Raw genomic sequence first — 23,416 nt, forward strand, 5'->3', positions numbered from 1 at the left:
GATCTACGGTAACCCTATATCTGAAAAGTAAAATCTTCGTGTTGTTTGAAATATATGCAAATGAATGTTTTGCAAACTTTCTTTAAAGGTATGGGAAAACACATCAGGTCGTAGAATTCTCACTGTTACGTTCTTTAACGTTCGATGCATTCGATACAAATGGTACATTTTTAATCAAATTCAAATGGAAATACAGCTGCCACTTAATGTCAATGGTTTGCAAGTACAAGTCACATTATTCGTATAAAGTTGAGAACAACACGCACGCATCGATGCTTTTTCACTGCTCTTCACCGTTTAGGTACCTGTTTGAAATAGCAGCTTACAAGCAGACGTTTTCTGACGTTGGTCACTTCATTTCCACCCGTTTGCACGAGTGTTTCAATTGTCTTTTTATAACCTTTCAGCATAAAAGGAGAGGGGTAAGCAACCATGCTACATCCGTCACTCCACCCTACCCCACCCCACCCCACCCCCGTTCTCTGGAAAAAATATAAAGAGGATAAATGACCACTTCGCACTATGCCAGAAATGTCCATTATCGCAAAAGATACTGACTACATTGTCAGATTATGCAGAAATGCACCTTGTCTATAATAGACTGACTATTTTGTGAGATTATACTCACAATGCATCATAACCATGTACATTATCACTAACTGACTGAGTAGACTGTGAGATTCTACTCTTTATAGTATTAATAAGACCCATCTGTGACATGTTAATTATATCATAACAAGTTCCTTGTCAGTGATATTGTCCTGCAGTATCACATGTCGCCCCGTCGGTATAATCAACATCATATACCTCATATGTTGTATGCATGTATTACAAAACAAGATCACGGATGTTTGTGCGTTTTAAGCTACGAGTTGCTTCACAGTTACGATATCCATCGCTCATCCTTACTAAGAGCTGGGGTACCCTAGTCATTAAAACGTTCGCTCCTCACTCTACAGACCCGAGATCTGTTCCACATGGGTACAGTGAGTGAAGCCCATTTCTGGTGTTCCCCGCCGTGATATTTCTGGAATGTTTCTAAAAGCGTCATAAATCTATATTTACTCACTTTTATGAGAGGCATTCAAACATGTTAAAATAATTTCTACAGCTTTTACACTTTTTGATTATAGCAAATTTGTTGTGTTGTTATTAAAATTCAGTTTCCTTTTCGTTGTGGAAATACTTTGAATTGATCAGTGACGATCAATGATGATAGGGGGTTTTCGCGAACATAGGTTTCTAGAGCAAATGAACCATTTGTTGTTTCCACAATAAATGCAGCATTAGCCATTACAAGGTGTGTCTTTGTATTGATACAACGTATTCTTTGTATTGTATGAATGTATTGTATTAAAGGTTACACGGAAACATATGCATATCACTAAGATATGCAAATCTTTGAGTGAATAATTTACATTATCAGTTGTACGTCGTTTTGACGTTAGGGCCATTTTAGGCATAGAGAAACAAGAATAATTTCTGGAATTAAGAAGCATTCATTACATCAAAGTTGTGAAAAAGAGCAATTTTCCGAGCATGCGTTAAAATAACAATAACATAAATAATAATAAATAACAATGAGAAGTCTTTCCGGATGATCAGCTTCTTTATTGTACAGTGGCGACGTCATACTCTTACCGCCACTACTCTTAGTTTTTATGCTTCATAACGCACCATTCCTATTACTTGCAGCTTCAAGAATGCCTCTCTAACAGTTAATAATAAATATCTACTCAAACACGGGCCATATGACATCAGCAGTCAAAGCAAATGTCCCACCTGTTACGGTATTTGCTCAGAGGAGCTAGGTCATTCTATTTTTGTGTCATGAGTATGACGGTCAAACTGTTACAATGTCCACCTGATCTATAGTGGTAGGAAAGACAAGTTGACAAATCAGGCAGATAGGAGTTTTATGGTCCACGGAGCGGGCATAGTCAAACGTCAGATTGGTCTTCTGTCGCGCATTTGTTTCTTTACAACAGTCCTTTTACATAACAATAAGTGACAAAATACCATTCATCTACGTCCATGTCTCCGACTCCATTTCCGAATATCAAAGTTTCGGCCTTTAAGTCAAGAGTCAAGCGTTTATCTTAATATCTCAGTATGTTGCGAGCACAAATTTCCATGAAAACCAGATTTGCAACCATATTTACATGTTCCATCTATGCGACATTGACCATTGCCTCCACAGTTTTCACAATGTAGATCACAGTGGTTACCATAAAAGCCGTTCTTGCATCCTCCAAGACATTGTCCCGACCATTTCTCACATCCCCTAAAACAACTCGGGGTACAGCTTCTGGAGCAGTTTCTCCCCCACTTATTCTGAGGACAGTCTTGAGGACATTCTCTACTCTGGAAGATTTCCTGAAGAGTCAGGCTGCCGCAGGTCCTGCATCTGTTCCGTTGTTCCACGTAACCAGTCGCACACTGATTACCTGAAGAATGAATGGTAACAAACCTTATGGACGTTTGAAAACAATTCAAAATTAACGCTTTTACCACTATCCCATCTCCCGATTAATGAGTAGAGGAAGTGTCATGTGATCCAGGTGTTCAACGTTTAATCTGCTAACAAACCGAGAACAATAACAGATAGCGAACCGGGATTCGGACCCAGGGTCATGGTTTCTGGTGTGCCCAAGGGAGATAACTCTGGCTACGTCGAATTAGGACAAGAGAGTGGGTTAGTGGTGTTCCGACTAAATGAAATAATCAAAGACTGGATGCATTGAACAAACAACCAAGCAATCAATCACATTTTCTCATAATTGAGCACAAATCATTGTCGAACTACTCTTTTCGTTTTTGAAACACTTGATGATGGAACATATCCCCCATGTTGTCAGGACCTGAAACCTCACTTCACTAACTGAAAAGTCATGAATGAATGTTTCTTGAAGACTACAGGATTTTTTATGTTTATGATGTATTAGCCATCATTTTAAAGTAGCAAGATGCTTCATGTTATTAGATATCTGAAAAAAAAACAACCTGGATAAGAAACTCTAAAAAAATGACGCTAACCAATTTTTTCAATGATTATTCGTTGGTAATTAAGCTATCATCATCTGTGAGATTTCAACCGATTGCTAACGCTGTAGTGGGTTGTGTTTTACGAGGTAATTTAGTAGTATTTCAGCAATATTTACGGCACGGAACACCAGAACAATGTACCAGTGCGGGAAACCAAACTCGGGTTTTCGGCGTGGCCAGCAAAGGCTTTAATCACTAAGCTACTCCATCGCCCCTCATATTTTGAAGAGACAAATATGATCGAGTCGGTTCGCAGATACGATTCTATATATAATTCACATTAGTTCCACCAGTTTCATGGCCAAGGTAGAGTGTCTTCTTCCTCCGTGTTTGAATATCAGTGATTAACTTAAGCTATACCCGTGGTAACTCGTGAAGGTCCGAATTGGTATTGATCTTCAGTAACCCATGCTTGGGAATAGAGAGGCCACTATTACGGGATAGGATGGTCAAGCTCGCTGACCTAGTTGATGCATGTCATCGTATGCCAGAATGTAGATTGATGGTCATCCTTTTGATCACTGGAATACTGGCTCGATTAGTTAAAGACGTCATATAGATTGGATAGGTTCCATAGTGGAAATTCCGGGTGCTTGGATTTGATCCCCAGTAATGAATTGGTCTTCAGTGAATAGAACAAAGTGGATATTTCCATGATTGGCCATAGTGGCCGTGGTATGGGTCTTCGAAGTCAATTTGTATACTGAATGATTTATCCAGTTGTGTATGTTCTGTTTGTATTGTCTGATACATATGTCAAGTATTGGTTTAAACGAATGAAGGGGCGGAAGGGTAGTAAAACATTCGTTCGACACGTTGAAGACCCGGGTTCGACTCCCCACATGAGTACAGTGTGGGATGCCGTGACATTGCTGGAATATTGCTAAATGCGGCATTAAACAAAACAGACTCACTTGACTCACAAACCTACCATTAGCCTCACATGTGTGGCAGGTTCTCGAACATGCTGGAGCGATCCCTGGCTGGTCACATATTTCTGGGGTGACGTTTCTCTCACACTCGGGAGACGTGTCTTGGCAGTCCAGACCTGTAGGTTGTATAATGGTGAGGCAGGTAAGTCAAACAAAGATCTAAAGACATTTTATCAGCATGTTACAAGGCAATATGTTGTAACCGAGGAAATATAAACGTTACATCAACACACGTATCACCACGATCATAATTACTTTATATTTTTGAATGAAGGAGTGAAAAAATGTTTTATCCCGCTTTTAGCAATATTCCAGCAACATCACGGCGGGAACACCAGGAATTAGCTTCACACAGTGTACCCATGCGGAAATAGAACCCAGTTTTTTGGCGTGACGAGCGAACACTTTAACCACTAGGCTATCCCACCGCCCCTCCTCACAAAAATAATATGTTAATAATAATAATAAATTACCCGATGCTTTTAAAATTCCTCAAAACGACTGATTGCACAACGGCCATAAAAACCTTCCACTGAGAAATTGATATGAAGGTATAATACACTAATAGTAAGTCAGATGACAAGGTTCTAAATATTTATGTATCCTTACCATACACTTGGCTGCACAAACTAAACCAAGCTAACAGCGAGAGAAAGAACACAGCAGACACCATGTCTGTAGCAGGGTATCCTTGTCAGTGTGTGTCTCCTGTATCACGGGACGGTGTCCGTTTACCATGCAACCTCCTGGCAGTATAATGGATTGAGCGAATTGTGGGTGATGCTATTTCTATATGCTCACTGAAAAGACAACCCCCAACAGATGTACAAAGATATTTTATTTTCGGATGAACGCTTTATGCATTATATATGAATTGGTTCAAATCATCGTTACTTTACAGAGGTTCATGAAGGCATACATAAAGGAATTGAATGTCAACTGTTCGATCTGGCGTGATCGCTGATAATGGTCAACCCCATCCCATATACGTTTGTGGGGGTTAGATCTGGAACCCTTGACAACCATGACAGAACTTTGATGTTGTGTTCTTCAAACTGGCCGTTGAGAATTCATGTTGAGAATTGTCAGCACCGCCGCCATAATCAGAAACACCATTCACAGTGCATTTCAGGCGGAAGGTATGGAGATACATACATACATAAATACAGAGAAGTCTCTACCTATGGGCGATAGTTTTCAGTGTATGTTGCCTTCACTAACCCACCCGACCCGACCCGACCCGCTGACTGAAACTTTAGGCTATGAGCCGAGGCCTAGAATTGTGGAAAAACCTTGCTTCAACATTCTTGGTGAAGGAAGGAACATTGTCTGAAAACTAAGCTCAAGTGATTACAGATTCAGCAGATTCATCATTGTCGTCAAATTGTGTGTCTGATCTGCGAAGTCTGATGCCGTGACGTCAGAGTTGACAGATCGGACCCACAATTTGCTATTCCTTAAAGATCACACGTTTCTAGTGTAATATAGGTGTTTTACAACAAGGCTTCAAGTAGGTCTATTTTAATATATATTTCAAGATTGTATCCATTTAAATGTTGAAGTATTTCAGAGAATCTATATACGATCTGGATGTTATTATAGGCCTGCTACAGCCAAATTTGACATTATAAAAGATCAAAATGTCTGTTATCATTCAATACTTGGAATTCTGCGACTATTGATATATCGTCTTGGGCGTTAATGTATGTGTTTGCCAAAGTCATCCCCTAAATCCCTAAATGCTCGATGGGACTGAGGCGATTGGGAAGGCCAAGGATGGGTTGTAATGTTTCCATAGAACCTGAAGATGGGGCCAGAACAAGCCCTGAAACGTTGTATTGAAACAATAGACAGAAAATGAAGCCCAGAATATTCTCAATGTTCATCAAATATCATCTTCTAACATACCGATGAAAGCTTAATGGTCTCATTCTGAAGATACTGCATAGTGGCCTGAGTTGTGTGAAGCAAGTGTTGTGTGAAGCCTGTGTTGTGTGAAGCGTGGTATTATCTTCCTGGAACAGCTCCCTCTGGCGGCCAATGATCAGGACCATGTGAACCACTACGATTTCATCTCACTGCCGAACAGCAGTTAAATTGCCCTAAAGGCGCACAAAGTTATGTTTCTACGTGTAGGATATAACTCCCCACATCACGCCTCCTCCACTAACAGATCGACCAATGTGGACGACACAAAAATTGGCAAAACGTTCATTTCGATGTCGATAGACACGTACTGAGGCAGAAAGCGTGATTCGTCACTGAGCCATACAGCCGTTCGTTCGTGACAAAGCCAACTTTACAGATTCCAGAAACAAACGTTAGTGCATCACTGTCGATGTAGTCGTCGCAGTACAGGACAATATGGTCTTCAAGCTCGGTGTCCAGTTTCTCCTAAATGAATACGAAATGTTCGCGCCAACTTTCTATATACTTGCAGCTGGAGTTGCTGTTGCTGCTGCTGCTGCTGTGACTGTTGGATTCCACTGAAGTCCCGAAGTTTAGTACATAGCATATATACTATAACAAAAAGTATGGGGACACACACACACACACTCTCTCTCTCTCTCTCTCTCTCTCTCTCTCTCTCTCTCTCTCTCTCTCTCTCTCTCTCAGTAGTATATACAATGGGGGTTTTAAAACACTTTCAAGAAAAGTCTCTACAAAGCCTTATTTACTAAATAAGGCTTTGGTTGGGCCCTTAGCTCTTGCTACTATTACCCCTACTACTTAACGTGTGTTGGAGGTAACACTGTGCCGTACGGTACGATCAATAATTCTTCTCTTACAAACCCCCTACCCGGCCCATCCCTCAAGTAGTATAAGTTAGGTTCGTCGGCTTTCATATCCACTTTATCTATGTTGTAAGTTTTGACTGACCATATAGGATCGGTGGCCCGCTTACGGCTATCACCCTCGTGTTCCCCCGGCTGGTATAGATACCTCACTAGGGCCCTATCTGGTATCTGTTTCTCCTTCCCACGCAATGGAGCGGCCGACTCTGCAACTATTGATTTTAGTTTGATAGCGTCTGCCGGTTTCTTACCGGTGAGACGGGTGACTTCATGGTTGATTGCCGACACCACCTTGGGTAACCTCGTGACCCATTCAGTCGATCGTTTTCCAGGGGTGGCCATCTCCCTAGCATACTGATGGCCGAACAAGCGCTCAGCCAAAGTCCTATTAAATCTCTCAACTATGGCTTGGCTGCGATGGGCTCCGGCCGTGCCACGCCTGACCTTTGTATCGTGTTTGGCTAGCAGTTGTGACACGGCACCCATGAACTCCCGTCCGGGGTCAACTTGCAGCTCTGTTGGCCACGTCAGCGGACTGCGTTTGTATATGCGTTCGAATCCTCTGGCTACCTGGGCCGAATCTTTCGTGGTCAAGGGTTCGGCTTCCTTGTAACGACTGGCTACGTCCACTACGGTTAAGGCATACTTGTACCTCTTGTCGTGGGGTAGGAACAGTAGGTCTGCCTGGTGAACGCTATTAGGTATGTTAATACCGAACCTCCTTCTAGGCACGTAGCGTGGTGCCGGCAAATAGATCTGCCACAGGGCTTGTTTTTCAAGCCACGCTTTGGCTTCCTCCGGGGGTACTCGCGCTATTTTAGCTAGCTTATCTACTGCGCTAGCTCCTTTCCAGTACCCACGCGGGCTGTAGTAAATAGCCTCAAATTTTTTCATGTCCATACGCGTATGTGTTTATCCCATCAATAGCTATCCAACGTTTCGTGTCCATAGGCGACAGGGACGTCTTGTTTATAGTCAGTCCGTATATCTTATGTCCATCACTTCTAAGTGTGTTCATTTTATGCCTAAAGGTACGGGTCTTGAACAGGGCTTCCTTGAATCTGGCGTGTTTGATGTGTTGTTTCACCACATACTTCTTAACCCCCTTAGCCTTCCGGATCTCACTATTGTTGGCTTTCAGTATGGAGTACATCTTAGGTCTCAAACCTATGTACTCGGCTATGGGCGTGCCAGCACACTCGTCCTTCATCTTACCTAGGACCTTTTTATTTACCGTACTGTGTATGGCATGGGTCTTAGGGTAGTCGCTGGTGTCGTATAAATCGAGGTGTTTTTTCATGTCCTCGTACACGTCCTCGGTTCGAATCTCCATCAGCAGGGAATCCGTGTCAGTGTACAGCACTTCACACCTGTCACCGTACTGTTTCTTGAGCTCGTTGTAGTAAAAGTCGTACATCAGGTGTTTGGATAAATCAAGGATGCTCATCCCCACGTAAACAGGCCGGTTGAATTTTATGTGGCTTTTCTTCATGTGTAGGGCAACCAGGTTGCGATGTGTGTAATTCCTTGGTATACTCTAAGTCAACCTCGAGGATATAACCTTTGTTCGAATCTGGTGCAACCCCCATAACATCAACGTGGGGTACCCATTCGAATCCCCCTGTAGGTAGATACTGGCTCATGGCCCAGCCGTACAGGTTGTTTGCGTCGAGGTAGAGAATGTGATTGGTTGGCTTGTTAGGATCGTAACCTTTCATGTATTGATTATTTGCTTTCGCGTATCGTTTGGATGCCATGGAAATCCCACCTCGCAAGCCTTTCTCAATGAATAGGTGCATGTCGTAATCTGTGAGCAATTCCAAATTAACTCCGGTCTTTTTAAGCAAGGCGTCCCACGACTGACCTTGGCTGGTGTAATCCCACGCGGGGTCGAGTTTATACTGCTTGAAACACGTTCGCCTAAACGTCTCAAACACGTCGGCTAACAGCAGTACATCTGTCCTCAAGTACAGGTCGTGATAATCACCCAGGTTCTTACAACCCAGTTTATTCCATACGTTAGTCGCGTGCGAGTAATCATCTCGTGAGACGGACGCCTCATTCAGCTTGCTATAAAAGCAGTCAATAGGGGGTAGTCTGGTCTCGGTGAACTTGACCCAACTATCCATGTACTCATAGGGGTACACACCCTTCCTCATAAGCAGGGGTCTAGTCTCGGCGTCTGTGTATCGATCGGTGATAGGGAAGGTATTGTTGGCCTTGACCAGACTGTCGAGTGACGACAGGAGGAACTGAAACGAGTCAATGAACCTAAGTCCGTTTAAGCTGAAGGAGATGTATCTCTCCATGTTGTTGGGGATGCACGTTATATTACCATCGATTTTCGCGATGGCCTGCATGATCAAGTGTGAGTCGTACCCTCTCAAGTTGTGAAAGACAACGGGGATGTTTATTGTCTTAGGGTTGATTTTAAGCTTGAGGTTGCACGCGCTGTGAGCGGCGCCTCTATACTTACCAGTTATGTGGCAGTGATCTCTCACCGAATCACCGTTAAGTGGTGAGTCACACACGTGACAGTTAGTGCTACTAGCGTGAGCTAGCCTGTCGACTCGGGTCATACGCATGGGAGCGATTCTATACAATGTATTCCTAATAATTTTTTCTTCCTCCTGCAAACACTTTAGAAACCTTTCAGCCGCGTCAGGGCCCCTATACACTACCGGAGCTTTCGTTTCCCCGTCACAACGGACGACAATGTATCCAAACCCACAGGCTTTATGCTCTTGTGTTTTGTGGGTAAAGCTACCACTGGGGGGTGTGGGGGAATCCCCCACAACTAAGGCTTCGAAGTCGGCGTATATGATATAAGGCACAGACATTTGGTTCTTGTGGTTACTGAATTTTAGGATATTATCACCTTCCTTAGGCATGTCGACTCGTATGGCCGTCTGCCCCACACCTTGACAATCATCTCGGTGGGATTCTAATAAATCAGCTCGTGTGAAGCCATGTAGGCATCGTTCACAGAAGTGGGTCTTTTCTCTGTGTGCCGATTGGTCATACAACAGCCTGCTAAAGTGTTTTATCCATGTGTAGTGATACTTGTCACCTCGCTGGATCATGAATATATTGATAACTTGGCGATCCTTCACCGGGCTGACCCTGTGTACTATTGTTGTGTTACCTTCGTGCCCAAAGACATTTATAGCCAGATTATTCTGTTTTTCTACTTTAGTGATCTGGGATATGGGGGTGGGTTCATCTATACCATCCCAGTTGAGCCCATCATCCTGAGGATAATTAGAAGGCCTGTTCGGATTAGTGTCAGCTGGAAATAAGGCTGACCTGATAGCTAACCTCAGGCAATCGTTTCCTCTATTCTTAACGTTTACTATGGCATGTTTGTTCCTATAGTAGGGGGGCAAGGCTAGGTATGACCCGCCTCTGAATGGCACGTAGTTAGCTATGTCTAGATAGACATTATCGATTTTATCTACAGCCCACCCGGACCCCAAGTGTGTGTAGCGTTCTAGGTATTCTCGTATCTGCTGAAAACTGGTATCGATTGATTCGTCAATGGTCTCTGTATGTGTGACAACCTCTTGTTTACCTCGGAAGTAAGGCTGAACATACTCAGTGGTACTCCCAACCTGCTTATCGAGCGACATTTTCACTGTGATCTGAAACTTGATACTTCCTAGGTTATTTAGTTCCTGGTTGACCTTATCAGCTATCAGAGGCTTGATATCTGTAATGTCTATGTTTCTATCAACGTGCATGCGCCAACCTCTCAAATAGTTGCCTACAGCGCGCTCAGCGCGCACGAACTGTAGGTCAATAGCTCTATTCTGTCGTAATAATTCTAAAAGTTGTGGTTTTCTCATACGGGAATACCCGCCTAAACCCAAATCGTGTGCCTTGGCTTTCAGTTGTTTTACTGTAGGCACCACCACTGGGGTATGTGATAACAATTCGACTAACCCGGCTCTCCTCAGGTTTGAATAACCCGTGTATCCAAGCTGTTTTGCTTGAGCTTTTAATTGTTTTACCGTAGGAGGGGCTTCTAAACCTAGTAATCTCAACAATGCTGACTTCCGCATTCGAGAATACCCGATCACACCTCTCTGTTTTGCGACCCGCTTAAGCTCGCGTACAGTAGTCATAGTGTTTACACCTAACATAACCAATGTCTAATTGGGTCACAGTAAAGGGAGGTAACCCTTGATAAAAATATGTGGCTGTTCCTTGTGCATTTATTTGGTGTCTATCTTGAGCAGTCGCCTACGTTCTTTTATGTAGTCCTTTTTATTCTCGTAGATGAGTTGATGTCTGACTACGTTCGCTCCGTGAGCTTTACATAGACAGTAGTGTCCTTTAACCCCGATACCACACACAGAACACGTGTAGTTAGGACTTCCCATATGGAAACAACAGAACCCCTGATTCCTGCATTTCCTACCACAGGCCTCGGTCTTCCCCATAAGTATGTATTCGCATCGGTATGGAGCGGGTCTCATGTTTACTTATATAGGTATTTAATTTAATTGCTTCGCAACCAACGCAGTAGCTGCTATACCCAACACTATGAAGCCCAGTTCACGATTCATTTGTCCCTTGGATGGTGTGTAGTACTGAGCGAGTGTGGGTTTATTGAGCGGTTCCAATCGTTTACCAGTTAGTAGGTAGTATTCTTTCATTGCTTCATCGACATCGTTGAATGTTTGAACGGCATGGTTTTCACGCTGGAGTTGTTCGTTAATAAAATCGATCCTCTGGAGGCGTTTTTTAGCATACTCGGCCTGTGCCTTTTGTAAGTTCTCAGTAGCGAGATCGTGCCGCTTCCTTTCTTCCTGTATTTCAGCCGCGTGGACATCTCGTAGTTTCGAGAAGAGGAAATTACTCCCGGAAAATGCCAGGGCATTCACTAACGCCCCACCGACCATCATAGCTATCGTGGCCATCCTATATTTATTTCATTATATTATCAGGTATTATCCCTTGTTTTACTAGGATGTCTTTTGTGGCCATCGCCATACCAAGGTTCATTATGAGCATACCCATATCCTGCAGGTTGAAATCTAGCTTGATAGTTGGTTGTTTAAGCACCATTTTAGTCAACCGAGCGTACCCTACTGCTAGACTGGCGACCACTGTGGCGTGGTATGCATCGTTGACGAACGTTTTCCCCTCAGACATTATGTATATATAAAATTATTTAAATTATAACATGATATGCGGGTCGACAGTGGGGGTTACCACCTCAGGTACCACCTCACGGTGAGGGTTTCCCTCACGTGTATATAACCACGAGATAGCCAAGGCAGCAGTTACGCCTACAACCAACAACAGTCGGGTTGGGTTGGTCACTGTAATAATTTTATGTTGGTTACACCACCGTTTTTTACCGGCAGCTACTCTCTTAGGATTCTTCTGCCTGGTTACTGTTGGGGTCACTTCCCTCACTGTGGGGGTTTCCTCCAGTGGAGTTTCCCTCACTGTTGGGGGTGTGGGGGGTACCCCCACTGGGGTTTCCCTCACTGTGGGGGGTATCACCTCGGGAGCAGCATCCATCTATACTATTATTATTATTTTTTCTCTCAAATTGACAATGCTTTGCCGTGATAATCGCCGCCGTCACTGGAGCCAACAACATACCATATTTGTGGTACAGCCCGCAGCTGATAGAACTCACGGCGTGTTCGATAAAAGGGTCTTTCTCGAGGTCCTCCCACAGGTAAAGTCGGCGCTCTGGTGGAATGGGAAGGAAGTATGATACAATACCGGTGTATATCTGGGTCATAGCCGATCCTATTGTCTTTGTCATTTCTGCTCCGAGCCGGGACTCGTATCTAGCGTACAGCTTATCGATTTCTTCGGCTGACATTTTGTGAATTTTATCCGGAGTGTAGTCTCCAAAGTAATGTTTGGCTTTGCCACCAACAGCCAACGCCACCAGTTTCTCTCGCTTATCATCAGTGGGGGGTAGTCGACCACCAACAATTGTTCGAGCAATTCCTCACACTCCATCTTATAATATAACAAGTAAGATTTAGTTTTAACTATATAATACCCGATGCAGACAAAACACAGAGAAATGAAGGTTAAGTTGCACACGACAAACACTTCAAATATCATAGCTATACTTAGCATTTGCTTAGCTTTGCTTAGCTTTGCTTAGGTTTAGCACACCCTATATGCTACTGGTTGGTCGGTCTTGAGCACGAGCTTAGCGTGTTTAGTTTCAGCGAGCTGTTTCTTCACCCGTTCCCGTTCTAATTTGCTCATCACATCGTTCTCTCTCAAACACTCCTCGAACGAATCCCTGTCCTTGCAGTGAAATAAGGCTACCCATCGCGTCTGCTCCCTGAGGTCTTTCAACACCGAGTTGAACTTCTGCGTTAGCACCCAGACGCTGTGATTTGCATGCCGGCCGGAGAAGGCCAGGTACGATAGCATGTCTCTCTTTTTTGTTATCTCGCGATTAGCGCTGCAGTCGTCCAGTATGAACAGCGTCGGTTCCCCTTTAAATTTCTCGTGAAGAGCTTTCAACCAGTCCTGCAGGCGTGTTCCAGGGTCGATTTTGTGTACGTCCGGGTCCGTCATCACCCAAGGTCGCGCGTACGTTTTATTCATGCTCAGAGTAGGGCACATGATAACGATGTTATCGAACACATCCTTGTAGTAACCCTCCAACATATCCAACACGAAAACGGTCTTCCCACAGCCAGTCTGCCCGCACACTATGGCGCAGTGTGGGTCAGTGGGTAGTTGGGGGTGTGGGGGTGTCCCCCACTTAGTAGATGGCTTGCACGAATCTCCCATTGTCTATATTAAGTTGCGCGTCCATAATAACGTACAGATATAATTTCAACTTACCAGCGGGTTGAGCCTTCTTAGTAATCTGGATGGTTATCCCTTCGCTGCCGTTATCTATACGGCGCCCGCTACCGTGCAGTTTATCATCATCCGTGGATCGCATGTCCAACCATAGGGCGTACTTGGTGGTCAGGTATTCACCGATCTGCACGGAGCCGAGGTCCAGGTTCTTTGTTATATAATGTGGGGTCCCCACTGGTAGCTTTTTTATCTCATCCCACTGCTGGTGTGGTCTCATACCATGACTGAACAGCTGGTTGGGCACGCCCTCGATGGTCACTTCCACCTTTTCAATCTCGGGGTTGAAAAACTTCTCGCTGTCCCTCCGGAATGGCTCGTAATCCTCCACGGGGACGACCAGGATAGCTTTCATCGATCGCGCAGGCACGTTCAGGTTGATATTCCACACAGTGTCGCTCTTATCTCGCACGACTGATCTATGCCTCAGTACGCGATCGTACAGGATAGCCATCTTCCCAGAGTACTGGCTTCGAACCTGCCTGGCCAGCTCCGGGCTAGTGACCATGTCGAACTCCAGAGAGATGTTGTCTATGGCATAACTGGCCTCATCACCGTTCGGCGTAAGCACTACTTTGCTATAGTCGTTAAACGTGAGCTCGTATTCGAGCCTATCACCCAGCGCGGCCTGGTAAAACGGCGCGTGTCCCGTGAGCAACTCGAAGTCGAGCGGTACGCAGAATCGATTCCCGTATGCTCGAGCGATGGCCTTTTCACCTTCCGATAGCTTGTCTAGCTGGTCTGGCGTGAAGGCATACCCTATGCGCGACCGGGTTGATTTGCTGATGCCCTGGTACACATCATTGACTCGTTCTCCCTCGCTTTTCCAGAGATCCCCGTAGCAGTGAAACACGTCGCTGTCGTCGATGCTCACCACCTCGTTACCGCTGATCTTGACGGTCGTTTTCTTGATGATAGCTCGACCCACGTTCCGCACTAGCTCGCGTTTGTCGTTGTCGGAGGTCAACGTGATATTGAACGCCAGTCGAACAGTGCCTGGTACAATGAGGTCATTCTCACCAAGTTTTGGAAATCTAACCAGCAGAGTTTGATTCTGGTCTATCTTGCTGGGATTGTTGGTAATGGTCACCGACTGGCGCACGGCTCTGGCGCCTAGTGGCTCTCTCAATCTTCTGAAAGGATCTAATTTTCTGCCGTACATTGTTATATAAAGGAAATATATTTTTAATACTAATGGATGAAGACATACCTATGGATGATATGTGGGACGATAGTGCCCAGGCATTCAATGATGACCAGGAGACCTCATTCTCGCAAGGTGACGAACTCATGGAGGGCGCCGTCAACGATTATTACAACGCAGTTGAAAATAAATCCAAACTCAAGCCGTTGGGAAGGGACTATTCCAGGTTTACCCTCAGCAATGGCACGCTGCGTTTGAAGGCTCACCCGGAGATCGATCTCGTGCATAAACGCACGAGAGAACCGCTTGCTTTATCAACACTGAGCAGTCGACATGGGAGTAACTTTGTCCGCGATGAACTAGGCTTCATAGATTACGGTGGCGCGCGACCTAAGCAGTATCCTCCGAAGTTAGTTCAAAGTCTGGAAGGCATCAGGGACGCCACATCGGATCAAAACATGACTTATGATATTGAAAAGGTGTTGGCCGACTACAAGAACAAGCCCTTCCCAGGTCTCGAAATTACCTTTCGGGAACTGAAGGGGTTGGACCTGTTGATGCAAACCATTCGTGGTCAGCTCTGGAAAAGCACGGCCAAAATGAGTGAGATAGACGACCACATCGCCTATGAAAAGAAAAAACTCGGTGAAACTGAGGACGAGTCTATGAAAGCCACCATCGAGGAACGAATACGTAATTTGGAAGATGAAAGGCAGACCTGGTTGGAGACAGCGTCCGGCTACAAAGAAAAGCTTAGATCCCAGACCAACCGTGTGCGGGAAACCATCAATCAAGTCCTCCACCGAGACACCACGTTAGCAGACAGGATTCGGATATTGTTCCGGGAGCAAGGGATCACCATCGCCAGCATTCTGACTGCATTGGGTTTCATCATATCAACCCTGGTGGTGTCACTGACAGGGGGTACCCCTGTGGGGCCTGCCGGCGGCGGAACCCCAAGTGGCGGTGGGGTTAAAGACTGGATAAAAAAAACTCGGGGAACGCCTAGCTAAACTAGCTGGTAAAGCCGCCGAAGCCCTTCCCGGCATCCTGGGTAGCATCGTCTCGTGGTTGTTGGGCGCTCTGGCTAAAACTGCCACGTGGCTCAGTCAAAACCTGTGGGCAGCCATCGTCGCCGTGGCGGGTCTGGTGTACGTAGCGGCTAAGACATTTTTAACCAAATAAGTCCCAAAGCTACCCCACCAACCACCAGGGCCGTTTTATTATCGATGTGATTGGAGGCCTGAATATGGGGGTGTGTGGGGGGTACCCCCACATGAACTTTAGACTCCGGGGGTGGCGCCACTATACCCGTTTCACGTGGTGGGATGTGTGGGATATAGGGGGTGTTAATATCGGGGTTGATACCCAACTTTTGATCCGCCGTGGCTATGACTATTTTGTTGTTATAACCCACCACTTTTTTTACTCTCAGTTGCATATCACTCGGAGCCATGTACAGCCCCACGCCGAACACGTAATTGACTTTCGATCTGGCGTATTCTAACACGTTTTGGTAACGGTCGATGGCCCGCGGGAGATCAACTGGAGAATTGATAGCATCCTCAACGTTGGCAACGAACTGTTTCTGAGCGTCGTAAGCAGTTCCCTTACCGAGGATGTTGGAACGCGTCATCGACTGCGCACCCAACAGCGCCCACACGTACGTTCGAATCGAGTCGTTCAAGCGTATTGTACCAGCACGAGTGAATTCTTTCGATGTTTTTGAGATCATTTTAGTCCAGGCTGTGGCTGCATCAGGATTGGTTTGCTTTATACAGCTGACATGGATCTTTTCATTCGTTGTGGGGCCTGTAAATGTATGACGGTTTGGGTTGTATGAACCATCTTTAGAACCGGCCTGATATGTTCCGGACCTGTAGAAGTACACGAGAACTATACCGAGACCATGGTTCACACCAGGAAGGCGAAAGTCTTTATTCGTTGGAATCTCAAACTCCCCACAAACACGTTCATAAGCGCGTTTATCATAGGGGTTATTCGTCATACTCCACGCTTTATCTTGGGGAAGAGGAGCACTTATTTCCTTCAATATTCGTCTCGTTTGATAATAAATATGAAACAAAATGACTGCCTTACTCAGTTCGTCTATACCGTAGTCTAGTGTCACACCCGACCCTGTCGTCGCACACCACACAGCAAAGTTGAGTTGGTTCTGCCAAAACTGCATTGGGTTTTGATTCCAGTTTACCACCGCCTGCGCGTTATTAACGGTCACGATATAGTTTTCAAAGATATTAATAAAGGTTGTTTTAAACCCCGTACTACCTACCACCACGATTTTCAAGTGTGCTAAGTCCATATTATAATATATAATTTATATATTATAATATGTACATAACACTTCCAGGAATAACGAGCGGTGAGGCCGTTCAGCTGACGCACGCGATCGATAACACGTCAGGCCAACTCGAAGTCGCACTCTGCGATATCACCTACCTACCGCAATGGACTAACATCAACGCCAGCAACAATAAGCTGTTCGTCAGTGGAACTCGCAGTCAGATAACTGACGGCTACTACAGCGTGTGCTCTCTAAACGACGAGGTCTTCAAACCCCTGGGAGCCGAACTCAAGATGAACGACTCAAACGGTACAGTGGTGTTAATCAACAACGGAAGAACCTCATTGAGGCTCGGCCGACCATTAGCGAGGATACTCGGTATGTCTCCTGACGAGATAAAACCAACAACAACCGTCACAGGCACGAAGTTACCCGATCTAGTACCGTACCGAGAGCTGTACATTCATCTCGGTCAGGTGAGCACAACGTACAACATTCAAGGAGGTCACCCTTCCACTATACTGAGAGCAGTGCCGGTGAAAACTGAGAAATACAACGACGGTAGAACCGAGTCGTTTTCACCACGGCAGTATAAGAGATTAACCCAGGGCAACATACCTGAGCTGATAATATCGGTGTTAGATATAAATCATAATCCTGTAAATATAGGATACCTCAGCTTAACGCTTCATGTAAAATGACCAGCGCACAAGGGCCCGGAGTGAAAAAATGCGTCAATATCGGGATCTCCGACCTTGGAGACACGCGCGGTTTCGACGCTCCCGGAGTAGATGGTAAATCGTACGCCTTGCAACTGAAAAACAACATTTACAAACGCGTTGAAGTCCCCTCCGGTGGAACCCTAAGTGATATAGTAGATACCACAAGAGCAACAGTCAACACTAAGTACGCCCTTGTCAACACCGGTGATAACTGGATAATATACCCATCGTTCGGGGGTAAACTGTTCGACTTAGACGATGTTGAGAGCACTACCGTCGCCCGAAACAAGCCATATATGCTCGTCTTCACCGAAGATGACAAGTGGGTGTTGTTACCCGATAACGACTGGTTTCTCAATATTAGGCTCGGCTCCCCCTACGTATTCAGGGATAACAAAGACAACCACCTAAACAAAGTCGTGAACAATGGAACCCTGCTCGTGGCTTACGTCCCAACTCAGAGACGTAGCGTAGTCGTCAGCCCACTCAACACTATGGCAGCCCACATGCTATCGAGTAAACCGGCCATACAAAACGTGGCATTGCAGTTGGTGTCTGAATTCGAAGGCGTGGTCAAGATACTAGAGAGTCTACCGGCAAACTCAACACTGATCATCAAAGTCTACCTAGGGGAACCATCGGTGAATGATGTCGAGATCGTGAAGGGGATCAAACTCGGGTGGGTGAAACGACACCAGTATCAAGTTTGCAACGTTTACGTGCGGGTGAGTGTCGGCTCCAACACCAGTCTGCAGGGGGTCAACGTGATCGTGGAAAACAAGATATCACTAACCAAGATCTTCCTGCCTGACAACATACACTTCATGGGTATGAAGTTCACCCCTGAATTATTATCAGAAAACCAGTTGGAAATTATATCGTAATAGTATAATAATGACCAGTCATCCCAACACTACGCTTAACGACCTAGGAGATACGGAGGGATTCGATCAGCCTGGTGAGGAAGACGCCTTATATATCCTGCACTTCAAAGACAACGTGTACAGACGGGTGTCGTTATCAGATTTAAAAGAGCCCAAATGGTTGATCAACTTAACACTCGCCTCACCTTATCTCACATTAGACGAATGGGGGGATATCTCTAAGATTAGGAACAACGGTATCTGGGCCGGGGATTTCATTCCGGAGAGTGAATTACGCATGATAACTATTGGGGACGGGGAAAAAAAGGGGTTAAGTACTGGGTCAAACAATAGATTAACATTTAGCTGTAATCCTGATAGACTATTCCCCCCTTTCACACTCATCATAGAAGTCGTCTTTACGTATTTATTCAATGAAAACCCCCCAACAGTACACCAAATTTTACCCGGGGTGTCAATACACTGGTCTAACGAACACATGCAACAATATTGTCGTATTGTTATACAACGGGATACCACGGGTTCTATAAACCACTTAATAAGCCTCAGTGGGGTTTTTATTACAACAGAAAGGTATATTAGCCTCTCACCTATTACCCTGACTAATAGTCTAGATCTTGTAGACTTCAAATACATTGATAGACTATTAACTGAAACCCAATTAAAATATCTTTCAAAATATATATTATAGGATGGGTCTGTACCCAGTCGTAGAGGAAGTAGCGAAGACGCTGGAAACCGTAGATGGGTTCCGCTTGAGGCAGTTATGTGATGTGAAACGTCAACTAGAACAAGACCGTGACACGCGGAAAGCACTATGTAAAAAGTACCATAGAGCTTTCAATATCGTGGACGGGGCTGACACTACCCTTATGGCAACCAGCATGGGACTAGGGGCGGCAGGTGTTGGGTTGTTGGCTACCATCGTGGCTGCACCTATAGTGCTAGGTATTGAAATAACAGCTGGGGTGGCAGGGGTGTTAGGGTTGGCGCTTAAGTTAGTATCACGCAGACTGCATCGTAAGGCATTGAAACACGACGAGATCAGGGTTCTGGCCGAAGCAAAGCTCAACACAGTAAGTGGACGTATTTCCACGGCACTCTCTGATAGTAAGATCTCAGAAGAGGAGTTTCGTTCAATCCACTCTGAACTCACAAAATATAACGGAATGAAACAAGATATTCGGTCCAAATCTCGTAAGTCTGCTATCAGCGAGGATGAGGAAAAAAAGTACATAGAACAGGGGATACAAAAAGCCCAGCAAGCCTTTATTACGAACACCAAAGAGATCATAGGCGGTTCACGTTAAACTGTTTCATTGATATAAACGTGACATAGGCACAGTGTTACCTCCAACACACGTTAAGTAGTAGGGGTAATAGTAGCAAGAGCTAAGGGCCCAACCAAAGCCTTATTTACTAAATAATATATATATATATACGTGGTGAGGTCATTTATAATGAAATTGAGGTCATTTATAATGTAAGGTAAATGGAACTTTTGTGCTCTTAATGGACACGTTAAACGACATGCTAGAACCTGCAGTGAAGCAACTGAATCCATATTCGTTGAAGACAGAGCACAAAAGGTTTTATTTTCTTTAGAGTATACATGACCTCACTAAGTATAACTTTCTGTATGAGTATTAAATTTCAGAATGTTCACATACTTTTCATTTGGAGTATATATTGCAGCCGTATATAAGAATAGATGGCTGAGTTGCCTCTTTATTACAGTGAGAGAGACGTTTCGGTGTAGGTTCAGACAGGGTCTGACTAGACGATAGATACAAAGAAGGATAACAATAGATGGATGAGTTACCTCTTTATTACAGTGAGAGAGACGTTTCGGTGTAGGTTCAGACAGGGTCTGACTAGACGATAGATACAAAGAAGGATAACAATAGATGGATGAGTTGCCTCTTTATTACAGTGAGAGAGACGTTTCGGTGTAGGTTCAGACAGGGTTTGACTAGACGATAGATACAAAGAAGGATAACAATAGATGGATGAGTTACCTCTTTATTACAGTGAGAGAGACGTTTCGGTGTAGGTTCAGACAGGGTTTGACTAGACGATAGATACAAAGAAGGATAACAATAGATGGATGAGTTACCTCTTTATTACAGTGAGAGAGACGTTTCGGTGTAGGTTCAGACAGGGTCTGACTAGACGATAGATACAAAGAAGGATAACAATAGATGGATGAGTTGCCTCTTTATTACAGTGAGAGAGACGTTTCTGTGTAGGTTCAGACAGCGTTATCAAGCAAGTGATGCACAGATTTATACTAAAAACAGTGTTGCTGATGACTGTAACTAAGATGTGACATGTATAATGATGTCGGGCTAGGTTTGTTACATATGTATTTGATTCTCAGTGTGACATTTTCTGTGTGCTGATCTACGTCAGTCAGTTTGATGCAATCCACCACAAACATTACATTACAAATACCATGGTACCAAATCTCTATCTGTGGATTCCGACAGTAGTGTCTTCGGTCGAGAGACAATTCCTGCCAATAAGGCGACAACGTTTGGCTCATTTGTGCGCAATGCCTCTGACTTCTTGGACAATGACATATGTTTAAAAAGAAACATGTACTCTTTTCCCTGGACGAACAACTGTATCACCAACCGTTCCATTTCAATCGTTCTGATCACAGCGCGTACCCCTCCACCCGGGCTTACACCCGGAAAGACATGTCCCAACTCTGTTGCACTGTCCATCCATACAGTTCTCACAGTGAAGTTCACAGGCCAGGCCATAGAGTCCGTCCCTGCACCTCCCGTGACAGAACCCCGACATTCTGTGACATCGTCGTCCAGAGCAAGCGGCGTTACAAAGGTGATCACAGTGACGCCCCCATCTTTTGGGGTCCTCGCAGGGTGCTGCAATATATATATTAGTCATGTTTCCTTTGTGTTTACATTAGCTGTATGTTTCCATATTATATACAGCAAATTGCGATCTAACGGTTGTAACGAACTAACGGATATAACGAACATGCTTGTACGAAATAACAGTTATGACGAACACGATTGTAACGAACATGGTTGTAACGAACAAATGGATGTAACGAACATAGCTGTAAAGGGCTAACAGTTATAACGAACATGGTTGTAATGCCGCAGTTAAGCACGAATATCCCACTCAGACACAGTATACTGACTCCGAGCTGACAAGTCCTGGGTCATCGATGTGACGATTGGACGCTTTAACCACGAGGCTACTCCACCAGAGATAACTGCTATTTTGGCATCAGTCCTTGCATACCTTACTACTTAAGCCCAGTCTTTCTCCATACAGTCTAGGTATTAAATCTTTTGTCTTCACATTGTATGAAATATGTATATTATGGACATCGCACTAAATCGAAAAACAATGACAAATAGTCGCCTCCTACGACAAGCACTGGGGAGCCATTCGAGCCCAAACTCCCGTCGGTAGTTCCGTTCAAACTCAATGTATCTCTAAGTTTGAGTACCCCAAGTGGATATACTCACCCACGGGATCCACACAGGCTGCACACGTGTGTCTACACGCTGCGGTGATGCCTGGGTAATTACACAGGGTCATAGTCACATATTGTTGACATTCTTGTGTGTATTGGTCCTGACAGCTGTCCACAGGATGACCTGTAAGAGGTTAATACAAAGTACATCCCCGTCTCGAAACGTACATTCGAATCCATAGTTACTTCTTATTTGACTGTATGACCAAAGACCGCACAATATGATGTGCAGTGTTGTTTAACATGACTGTAAGGACAAATCCGTACAAATCCGTACTCCGCAGTGTTACTTCTTGTGACTGGATGACCAAAGCCGTACAGTATATTCTGCAATGTTACTTCTTGTGACTGGATGACCAAAGCCGTACAGTACACTTTTTGTGGGTGAGTGAGTTAATATTTAACGTTGTTACTTCTTATGACTATGACTCAAACCACAGTATATTATGTGTATATATATTATAAGCATATTGTGCAGCCTTATTTTTTATGAGTATAGCTAGAACCGAACACTCTACCGTGCAGCATTACTTGACAATAATCACATGTGTAGTCGATTCTAGCTGCAAGGGAAGTATACGTCGCAGGTATTAATTATTTATAATGAACTCCTGAGTAGAAATCATTACCTGATCCTCTGTCAAGCAACAAGGACTCCAGCAGTAACAAAAACCACAACTGGATGCACAATTCCATCACGGGTCTAACAACACAAGGGGCGGCCACAAGAGGAGGTTGCGTCAACACACACTGCCCTGGAGTTGTAACTTGTTGCTGGCATATCGGCTGTATGTCATGGTGATAAGACGCATGCAGCCAGTGAAACATGAGATGCGGAGAGCTCACATGATGGACATTACAATCAAATTCAGTCATAATGCCAGAAGATCTGATGTACTCCCATATTTTTTTATGTATTCTCATGTATGGTCTAATGTACTCTCATGTATGGTGTGACCAGTGAAGGTCCGCCGTAGAATAGGCCTTCAGCAACCCATGCTTGCCGTGAAAAGCGACTATGCTTGTCGTAAGAGGCGTCGAACGGGATCGGGTGGTCAGGCTCGCTGAATTGGTTGACACCTGTCATCGGTTCCCAATCGAATCTCATGATGTTTATCGCAGGATTGTCAGGTCCAGACTCGATTATTTACAGACCGCCTCCATATAGCTGCAATATTTCTGAGTGCGGCTTAAACCTAAACTCACTCACTCACTCGTGT

The 23,416-nt window shown here is 44.6% G+C and overlaps 1 protein-coding gene across 1 annotated transcript; it reads right to left on the bottom strand.

The window, feature by feature from the left end:
- Window positions 1-1,479: 1,479 nt before the first annotated feature.
- LOC137278322 (cell death abnormality protein 1-like) lies at window positions 1,480-4,670 on the bottom strand. Its single transcript, XM_067810590.1, has 3 exons — window positions 4,587-4,670; window positions 3,977-4,093; window positions 1,480-2,447 (listed from the first exon to the last, which is right to left on the bottom strand). Exons 1-3 carry the CDS (start codon window positions 4,648-4,650, stop codon window positions 2,095-2,097), a joined length of 534 nt encoding a protein of 177 aa, XP_067666691.1. The 5' UTR covers window positions 4,651-4,670; the 3' UTR covers window positions 1,480-2,094.
- Between the last annotated feature and the right edge of the window lie 18,746 nt (window positions 4,671-23,416).

This window comes from Haliotis asinina, chromosome 3, assembly GCF_037392515.1.
Source record: "Haliotis asinina isolate JCU_RB_2024 chromosome 3, JCU_Hal_asi_v2, whole genome shotgun sequence".
NCBI classification, from domain to species: domain Eukaryota; kingdom Metazoa; phylum Mollusca; class Gastropoda; order Lepetellida; family Haliotidae; genus Haliotis; species Haliotis asinina.